The 9,894-nt window shown below is 44.4% G+C and overlaps 1 protein-coding gene across 1 annotated transcript in view; it reads right to left on the reverse strand.

Moving 5' to 3' along the window:
• LOC103778063 (transcription factor COE2) overlaps window positions 1-9,894 on the reverse strand; it is a gene marked incomplete at both ends in the record, with an annotated part of 120,892 nt that overhangs the window by 3,833 nt on the left and 107,165 nt on the right. Inside the window, 3 exons of the mRNA XM_008945631.1 lie at window positions 5,434-5,560; window positions 6,321-6,451; window positions 8,076-8,193. Of these exons, the coding sequence (XP_008943879.1) occupies window positions 5,434-5,560; window positions 6,321-6,451; window positions 8,076-8,193 (376 nt within the window). The remainder of the gene's footprint in view (window positions 1-5,433; window positions 5,561-6,320; window positions 6,452-8,075; window positions 8,194-9,894) is intronic.

Below are 9,894 nucleotides of genomic sequence, written 5' to 3' on the forward strand. Positions count from 1 at the left end.
ATGTGGGTTGGGGCAGCTGAGAGGAGAAGGCTCGAGCTGGGGAGACCTGCTGGGGGCTGCCAGGACTGCCAGGGGCCTGTCAGAGAGCTGGGGACAGACTTTAGAGCAGGGCCTGTTGGGACAGGACAAGGGAGGATGGGTTTAACCTAAAAGAGGGAGGTTTAGACTAGATAGAAAGAAGACTTTTTTTCACACTGAGGGTGGTGAGACCCTGTTGCAGGTTGCCCTCCTCCCTTGAAACACTACAGGTGGGGTTGGCCACGGGTCTGAGCAACCTGCTCTAGTTGGGGATGTCCCTGCTCAGTGCAGGGGCGTTGGACGAGATGAACCCAAACCAATCCATGATTCACCCAACAGAACAAAACCCTTCCCTGTTGGCTACAGACTCTCACTTGCTATGATCATGCTGATCCTGGGCTTGGAAGGTACACACACGTTGGTCAGGCCCTTCTGATGTGGCCTAGAGTTGGCAGGAGGCTGCCAGAAGAGTTCTGGAGCAGTCCTGTGCTGTGTATGCTCCGTCGGCAACAGCTGTCCCAAAGACCCTCCTCCCAGCACAGCGTCCCTCCCCTTGCACGTGGGTTTCCCAGGCTGAAGCAGGGTAGGAGCTGCTCCCTGCAAGCCCTTCCTGTCACATCTCTTGTGTTCTGGCCAAGAGAACTCGCTCTTCCAATTTGTAGAGCTCACTGCATCCTTGTAAGGGTTGTTTCCCACAAGCAGATAACAAGACCTTCTCAAACCTCCTTACAGGCTTTAGCAAGGCAGCACCTTCCTATCCTTGGTACCCAGCACAGAGAGTGATAGAGTACAGCCCGGGAGCCCAGCATATCCTGCAGATTATTTTATATTGCATTGCTCTGACAAGTTAACCCCTGGAGGATTTCTGCTCAGCAAGGAAAATTATGTTCAAAATCTCCCTGATATACACATTGCCAGGTTAGCATCTCTGTGACAAAGTAAATGCAGAGCTGTGATCAAACTGGAGGTACAAAGCCTACGAGACAGATCCTCAGCTGGTGAAAACTGATGTAAGCATTATTAAAGTCAAGGGAACTATAATGGAACTACTGACAGTGGCAGAGAACTTGAATTTGGGCAGCATTTAAAGCAGAATATGAGGCTAGTGATAGATGAGCAGCAGAGAGAATCTGTGCTAGGAACAGCTGATGAAGGAGAAGTGATTCAGAACATGGAGACATGTTTGTAACCTGTGTTCTCACCAGATTAAGGTACACATGGGGACTGGATGTTTAGTTGTGGTGCTTTAAAAATAGACTTTTTATCTCCCTCTTTAAGCCTATGTTTAACTACTAAACTACACAAGCTGGTTCAGCAAAAATCAAGCCTCTGCTGCAGAGTTTTGCTGTGCTGTGTAGTGCACTATTAGACGCCCATGGAATCCTCCTGGCTTTGCTCCTGTAAAAAGTTTTCCATCTGGGGACCTTATGGAGGAGTCCACACATCACATTTCGGCGATGAGAGGAATTTGATGGCTGAGTTGCAGCCCCCTGAATGACAGCACTTAAGAGAGGGGATGCTGACAGCCAGCCCAGCACACCTCATGAGGAGCCCGCTGGAAATGCACCTTCCAGAACAGGCAGGAGCTCCTGTAACTGCTCCTCTGTGGACTTAGATTTACCCTTGTAAGTTGTATCCATTTTTATATTCATCTTTTCAACAGTTTATCGTTTTCTTCTTCAAACAACCTGTCTTATTGTGACTCTTTAAGAAAAAAAGCTCAAGTATAATCAGGTCAAACATTAATATTTGATTGTATATTAAATATTGAGGGCATAGGCAGATGCACACAATACTAACTAAGATCATTGTTTTTCTGTTTCAGTGTTTTAGGAGAGGATTGGTGTTCTAGTGATTAAAGGATATGACCAGAACACAGCAGATCCATTTTTCTGCCTCTTTTCAGCTTTCCTGCACCACCACAGGCAAGCAGTTAATCTTTGTTGGTCCTTCTGTGACAGCATCTCATGTATAAAATGGAAGAACCTGTCCTGTAATGGGTTGCCCATGTCCAGGGCAGTGAGACCCTCCGAGGCCTGGCTTTGTATGGATAATTCTTCCTGTGATAGCTGTGAGGTGCCTGTACCCAGCCACGCAGTATTTTTCACATGACTTGACCCTCCATGATTTTCACCTGAGGTTGTACCTCAGCACTTCATAATTATGAAGGACTTAATACAGCCTGACCCCGTGAGCACCAGGGCTGGCAGCTCTTGCTGCTGCCACTAGTTCTGCTGGAACTACATCTCCCCATGCTTTTGGGTTGCAGGATTTCACACTCCTTGGTCTCCTGGGCTTGATGTTAACATCTCTCTGTTTCTTAGGGTTTTGCCAAGTGCAAGCTGGGTGGAAGGGAAGGTACTTAGAGGAGAAATTCTCATTTATAGAGGCAACTGCAGCTCAAGAGGGAAGTGGTTTTATTTGTGTCTCCAAGCCTATCACATTTTCTAACACATTACCTACAAACTTTATGGGCGCTTGGAGAATGTATTGCAATATAAAGTACTAAAAGTAACAAGAAAACAATAAACTCAAATTATCACAAAAAAAAAAACCCTAACATATTTTTGTTACGATGCACAGGAATACCTTACCTTACTTAAACTATATAAAATTATCTAGCATTTATGACTGAAAATGATAAACTGAACTTTCCTTTTCACTATTTTACACATATTTTTGTTATGATGCACAGGACTACCTTACCTTAAATTATATAAAATTATCTAGCATTTATGACTGAAAATGATAAACTGAACTTTCCTTTTCACTCTTTTACATTTTTCTGCTACACTCTACCCAACAAAGAGCTGCACGTTTCTTTCAGTGGAAGATTAATTCAAATTTCTCTTACCCTTTGCCCTTCTCACAAAGATGTGTTGGAACAGTGCAACTTTGATGCTCGTACTTTCTGATAAAATCTGATATAAATTGGCCAAGAGGTTCAAAAGGTATGGTGGAAGTTCTGAAGAAGATTTACAGGCAGAAGGACCTTGACTGCCTGAACGAGGCTTGCCTAGGTTAAAAATCAACACATTTTCACAGCAGGATCAGGGCAGTTTTCTGATAGCACAGCCACAGAAAGAAAAAAAAATGCCACCATGTTATTTTCATAGCTTAGAAGTTGTTTTTACTGCTCTTAGCAGCAACAACCTGGGGGAATTGATTACACAGGTGAGGCTCTACCTAATAGCTGTGTTTATCATTTTGCCTGCCATGGTGGGAGGACTGCAGGTTCTGGAACAGACAGATTGAAAGTTGTCTGTTCTACCCTCGCTCTAACAGCTCGGCGTCTTCTGCAGAGTGCTGTTTGGTGACATATGGCAGCAAGCACCCACTCGCTCCTCAGAGGATGCTAACAGATATCCCTATGCCAACAGCAGTACAACAGGCATAGTATATTTAACTTTCTTCTCTTCTGCTGGCTCCTACAGACATCTTCATGTCCTTTTTTTGTGGAAGCACTCTAATTAACACGTCACAGAACCGCACTGCAGGCTGGCTCAAGTCGCCCCTGGATGGTACAAGTAAGTCCTGCACTTAAAACAGCTTCACTATAACAGGATGGCTTTTCTTCACGGAGGAATGCACATTTTTATTACTTCCTAGGTCTCTCTCACTCCATTCCTAAGCCTCTTTCAGCCCAGGCACCACCAGGCACAGCCGGTGGCTCTGGGTGACGCCTGTGTCGAAGGCGCTGTGAGAACGAGGCCTCCAGAAGCAGAAAATAGCAGAAAAAGAACTTCACACTGAAATCTGCAACAACTGAAGAATTATCAGTCTGTCTTTCTCTGCCTCAGGCCTGGTGCAGCCCCTACAAGCCCTGTACCACACGTGATCAGTGCCACTGCCCTTGGCGTAAGGTGTGCCAGAGCCTGGGGAGCTAACCTGGCCCAAGGCTTTAGAAACAGGGATGTACTTCCATGTGCATGGGAATCTTCAGCCTGTTTCTCCTGTTATCCCTCAGGAAAAGGAGGCAGGTTTAACTGCTCAGACATCAGATTCATCTTTTCCCAGAGACCAGTGCATTGCCTTAAAAGAAAAGGTGTTTCAAAAGCTTTTGGCCAGATCCTGGTCTCACGAGCCCAGGGAGAATTCCAGAATGACTTTGCACTGCACTGGGGTCACTTTGGTGCAAAATCAGAAGAAAGGCCTCATCTCCTTGAGCTTGATTCACAGTGGGTTTTGGTCAATGGATATGATTTCATTATCTTAACTGTGGATCAGGCACCTATCCTAACAAGAATCCTGTTGTCAGTTGAGCTTATATTTCATTAGTGTACCTTGTATAATTGAAGACTTAACTCTTGCTGCAGGCTTCCAGGTGTGCAGTTGGGTGGTTTAGATGGCCAGATGTTTAGTTGGTAATGAAACACTAATTTAGCATGTCTACTAATAAAGGGTATATAAAATGGCTTAAGACAGTACCAGGATCTTCACAAATTATTGGTTCTTTCTAAATTCCTGAAGTGGCAGATTTTTGTTCCAACTTTTCCACTTTTGGAAAAATTCTAATTCATTCAAGAAGTGGTTAAGTTTCTACCTTGGAATTTTAAATAAAAAAAAACCCTCTTGGACCTTTATTATTGAGTTCAGCTTTGATTTAAAAATCAACAGTTATAATACACAAAGGTTATTTAATCAGGATTGTTGGTAGTAAGAAGCTTAAAAGAAATCCTTGCATTTTGAATATCTGAATATGATTGGGTGCAAACAAGTATTTCAGCTGGAATATATATCCACCCCTGAGAACCTGGCACACCTTTATTCTCCAGACATGCTTAACAGGCTGCAGAAACTTTAGTGTGTACTATGTTTGCCTTCAATACTGGTAGTTCTGACAATTCAATGAGATGGTCATCTGGTCCCATCTGAGCTTTTTCTTTCAGAGCTATAATGTTCTTCTAGCAGAGGTGGATATAGGGCATGAAATAAGTTGATAATCCATTTAAGAATAAAAAAAAAGGTGCAACAGATTTATTTGCTACTCAGCTCATTGGCTTCTCTTGATACAAGATGCTCTCCTTGTCCTCTGGGATTATCTTGAAAATGAAAGGTTACCCCCAGCGAGAGGGAAATGTAAAATAAATACTGTTATAAATAAAACATCTCCCAGTCTGCAGAACAATACTATCATGTTCCTCTGCTCAATGCATCCACGGGCAGGCTCGTATCACAACAGCATGAGCTCTAATCTGGAAAAAATATTAACATGTGTAGCAACGATTCCTTAACACCTCTGCACAACAATGATGCTATCTCCTTACACGTCCAAATGTCACAACTGCCAGCGTGGCCTTCAAACAGCAAGGGGCTAAATAAATACAGCAAGCAAGCCAGGAGTTGTCAATACTGATTACCAAACCAAAGAGCCCCTGAGCTCCAGCTCCTCCGGCACGACTCCCCATCACCTACCTGTGTAAATAAACCTGCCTGGTGCTCCTTTGCAGAACTGCTTGGACTTGTATGATAATGTCACTTCCACCACCCCGGGAATGTGGCGTGGAGGTGTCTGAACTCGGATGGCGTGGGGCGTGATGAGCTGGGAGACAACAAAAGGAGAGGCACAATTACAACGAGTCTGAGTGACTCCCTCTGCCTTCACCTCCCCCCTCCAAACATGCTTTAAGAGTAAACCCCTGGCTTCCCCCCATATAGGAGATGAGGCAAGTGGTACATCTGGTCTAGTTTCCTGCCTCCGACACATTTTAGGATAAATTGTCATTAGGAAAATTGTAGTGCTTATGCCCATTGCTTCACTGCTGGCTTATTTCTGAGCCCAGAGGGAATTCTTTCTCCTTCCCAAAGCCTACCCCTTTCTTCATCTCTTCACCTTTACCTGCCTCCCAATCCCTAGAACTGTTCACATCCATTCTGGATACTACTGAGCAGTTGGCATCAATAATGTCATGTAGCAAGGAGTTCCAGAGAGAAAAGATCTTCCATTAATTCTTTACTATGAGGGTGGTGAAACACTGGCCCAGGCTGCCCAGAGAGGGGGTGGAGGCCCCATCCATGGAGACATCCCAGGTCAGGCTTGATGGGGCTCTGAGCAACCTGCTCTAGCTGAAGATGTCCCTGCTCAGTGCAGGGGTGTTGGACTAGATGACCTTTAAAGACCCCTTCCAAGCTAAAGCATTCTATGATTCTATGAATTTCCTTCACACGGGTTTATGGTGCCCACCTTACACACCACCATTTTAGTACTGCTACTGGAATAGGAATTAACACTGTCCCCCCCCAGATTCCCTCAGAAAAGGAGTGTCCTTTCAGTTCAGCATCAAGGAGGCACCTCTACCCACCTCACTCCACACCAGCATGGTTCCAAACACAACTTGCAGCCCATCGAAGAAGTTGTCTCCAATAATGATCACCATGGCTCCCCCCGTGGTCCAGCCTTCGCTCGGGCTGATCGCTTTGATGCACGGTGTGGCTAGACAAAGCAAGAAGGAGCAAAGAGCAGCAGGTTATGGCCTTTCCTTCCCCATGTGGTTTTGAGACCCTTGGCAACACTGGGTGTATACTTCAGGGCTGGCAGGAGCTCCCCAGTGCCAGCAAAGGCCTGGGACAAGTCCTCTCCAGCCACTCACCCATGGAGGCTGCGTCGACGTTCCACAAAGCCCAGTAAACAAACAAATAAATAAATAAAAGCATGTTTTCTGCCTTGCTAGTGTTAATTACTTGCCTATTCATTACTGGCACTTAACATCGTGTCATTAAAGCCTAATAGGCCAACTGTAGTGGGTGTAAAAGTGAAACGCTTAAATGGTTGTGCAGAGGCAGATTTTTTTAAAAAAACCAAACTCCTCATTAGCATGTGACCCCAGAAAAGCTAAACTCTGTGGAAAGAGAGGTAGATTAAGATTTATTAAGTTTATCAATAGGTAAAAAAGATGTGGGAATATCAAATGCTTCCTCCAATTCCTATCAGGAATGAATTTCTAATAATTTTTTTTTTCTTTTATAGAGCAGATTTTTTTTTCCTTCTCTCTTCCATATGTTCAAGGCCTCTGGACTATACATCCCATCAGGAACCCAATATGGTTTCCAGGCCATAACCAAAGTCAATCCATCACTCCATTCCCAATGTTGACAGGGTCAGAGGTGGAAGGGAACTTTGGCAGTGCTCCAAAAACATGAGACTCCTTTGAACAGCCAGTCAATCACATCCAATCAGTCAAGGAAAAACTGGATGGCTTCCTAGGCTAGGAATCCTGGGATTTTCCTTCTACCATTTCACTGCCCGCTGGGGGAGAATTAACACCACTCTGAATTCTTTACTGATTCAATCATTTTCTTCCAGTTCATTAATTCTTCTTTTGGGTTGATATAGGGCACAGTTAAGAAGTGGGGCAGCAAAACATTATAATGAAATTATATCCTTGCTTGTCTTTTCTACTAACATCACGAGCTCTTCTCACTTTCACTGGCTGCAGGGGAAGGAAAAGCAGACAGATAACATTTTCTAGTCACTCTGAGTACTGTCTGCAGGAGAGGGGTGGAATGCCTTGGTAGTGGATGCACGGGCAGAGGGAGAGGAGGGGGCAGCTGTTTTGAAGCTTCACAGATACAAATATTTGTAATTGCTTTAATAGAGTCCAAAACCCATCCTGTAGCTGGCCATGAGTCTTGCTTAGCCAAACAAACTCCACTCAATTAGTGTCAGCTCCCTCCTGTGCACTGCCATCATCTGCACACGGGTTGTTTGAGGGAACCAGTGACATTTTTTCATACACATCTCGTGCTGTAACAGTTCTGTTTAACTAAGATGTCATGTTGCCTCATTTGCCTGGAATCAAATCTATCCCAGCTGAACCAGAAGTCTGAAATCTAGATAATACTTAGTGTTTCTGTGTTTTTATCTCTGCAGTACATACTAATTAATAAATGGGGGGCAGCCAGGCTCCTAGATGTGCAGAGGATGACATTTTGCATGCAGTAGAGACTGCTTTGCTGCCTCTTCCTTCTCGAAACCCCCTGAGGTTCTGTAGTTGCCCCTCAGCTCTCCTTCCCTCCTGGAAACAAACAGAAATTCGTTCTTCATACGAGTCTCCTACCTTCTGAGGGGTCAAGTCTCCTCGCTCTCCGTCCGTGCTTGGAGTTGTTGTGCACAAACATGTTGTCAGACACTGCCAGGACGTGCCCATCCACATTCACTGTTGTTGACAGCACGACCTGGACGTTTTGGAAGGGAAGAAAAAAGAGGCAGGCAAACAATTTACTTTGAGATTCAACTTTTAAGTAGCAATTTTTCAGTTTCATTAAAAAACTTGTTCTGTTTGTAAAACAGCATCAAGTCCTGCAGGGTTTACTCCCTTGCAAGAAGAGGAGCAAATACTTCCAGCCTTCAGCCTATGCATTAATTCCATTGAACACAGCATCCTAAGGGCCACATAAAGCCCTTGCTGTAAAATGAACCAGCTACTGCAGATGGCCCTAAATTTCATATCCTATGATGCACCGTGGCATAGCTGATGGCAAAGGGGCCTGTATATACCAACCAGGGGGGCAGGCTGCAGAGCACCACAGCAATTTGCCCTCTGATACACACATGCAGATTCGGAGCCATCTGCTATGCTGTGCTCACATGCAAATGGATCTGCATCTGCTCCAGGAATACAGGTCTCCACTGACCGAGCAAAATGGAAACTCCCACCGCTGAAAACAGCACTGATGTCCTGTCTGGCTTTTGACATATGCCTGCTTAGAGCCTCTTGAAAATCATCTGAGCCCCTGGACCCCAAATCAGGCAACAGTTTTTAAACCTTAGCCCCCATGACTTATGTTGCTGGGCATCAATTCTTAGAGGAAGTAACTGTATATGTTAATTAATCCCACGTAGTTTTCCCTTTACAATACGATACCCAAAACTGCAAGTCCTATAAATATACATTCCTTTAAGCCACAAACTTTTAGGAAAGAAAAGAACAAACTGTGTTTTAACTATGAAAATAAAATGCATCTTAATGAAACTTTCAGGTTTCAACCATTAATTGGTGTAAAGCAGCTTAACCCCATTCAGCTGCCACCAAGCTACAGTAACTCCCAGCTATTGAGAGTGTGACCCTGGATATGTTCATGAATTTTCACAGCTAGGGCTGTCACAGCCTAGGTAAGAGAATATCAACCTCTAATTGTTGATAAAACCATATTCAGCATAGAGCAGGAGAAATCTTCCCCTACAGGAGAAACCCTGTAGCAGAACCCTACAGGCTTCTGCTAGCTTAAAGAATACTTTTATTCTTGAGACAAGTTTAATTCATTCCAAAAGGCTCTTGTCATACTGTGCTCTTATAGTTCCCAAGAATTCTTGTCACAAAATGTGTTGCTTTTGTGTGCCAACTGATTCCATCATTGCACATTTGGGTGGAGTGAGCCTCCTGTCCAAGGCGAGCGTTTCCCGCATGACATCGCTGAGCCCACTCAGATGCACTTCATTATTTTCCATTAAACAATGGAAATAAATTTTAATCTCTCACTGGCCAGCACACTGTGGCAACAGGGGAATAGACCTGAATTATTCCAGTGTCTGAAATATTTACGACAAGTGTTTAAATTGTAACCAAATGTAAATAAAAAGTATATCATATCTATACAGTTACACCACGGAGTATGTAGGTATCTGAGCTCACACACACAAGGCACCTATGTGATAAACACACCCCCACGTGCTCTCAGGATGAGATCTTCATAAAACACACAGTGCACACACATTCCCTGCTGGAATAACCCCGTGGGTGGAAATGTTGTGTGCAGTAGGAGAGCCACACTCAGCAGAGCTGGAGACATCCCCACAGGGTGAGCAATAGCAAGAGGCAGGGCTCTGTTTAGAGGGTCGGTGCTGAGCATCCTCCACTCCCCCGGCCAGCACGAATG

The sequence above is a fragment of the Merops nubicus genome, unplaced genomic scaffold (genome assembly GCF_000691845.1).
Source record: "Merops nubicus isolate BGI_N331 unplaced genomic scaffold, ASM69184v1 scaffold17398, whole genome shotgun sequence".
Taxonomy (NCBI): Eukaryota; Metazoa; Chordata; class Aves; order Coraciiformes; family Meropidae; genus Merops; species Merops nubicus.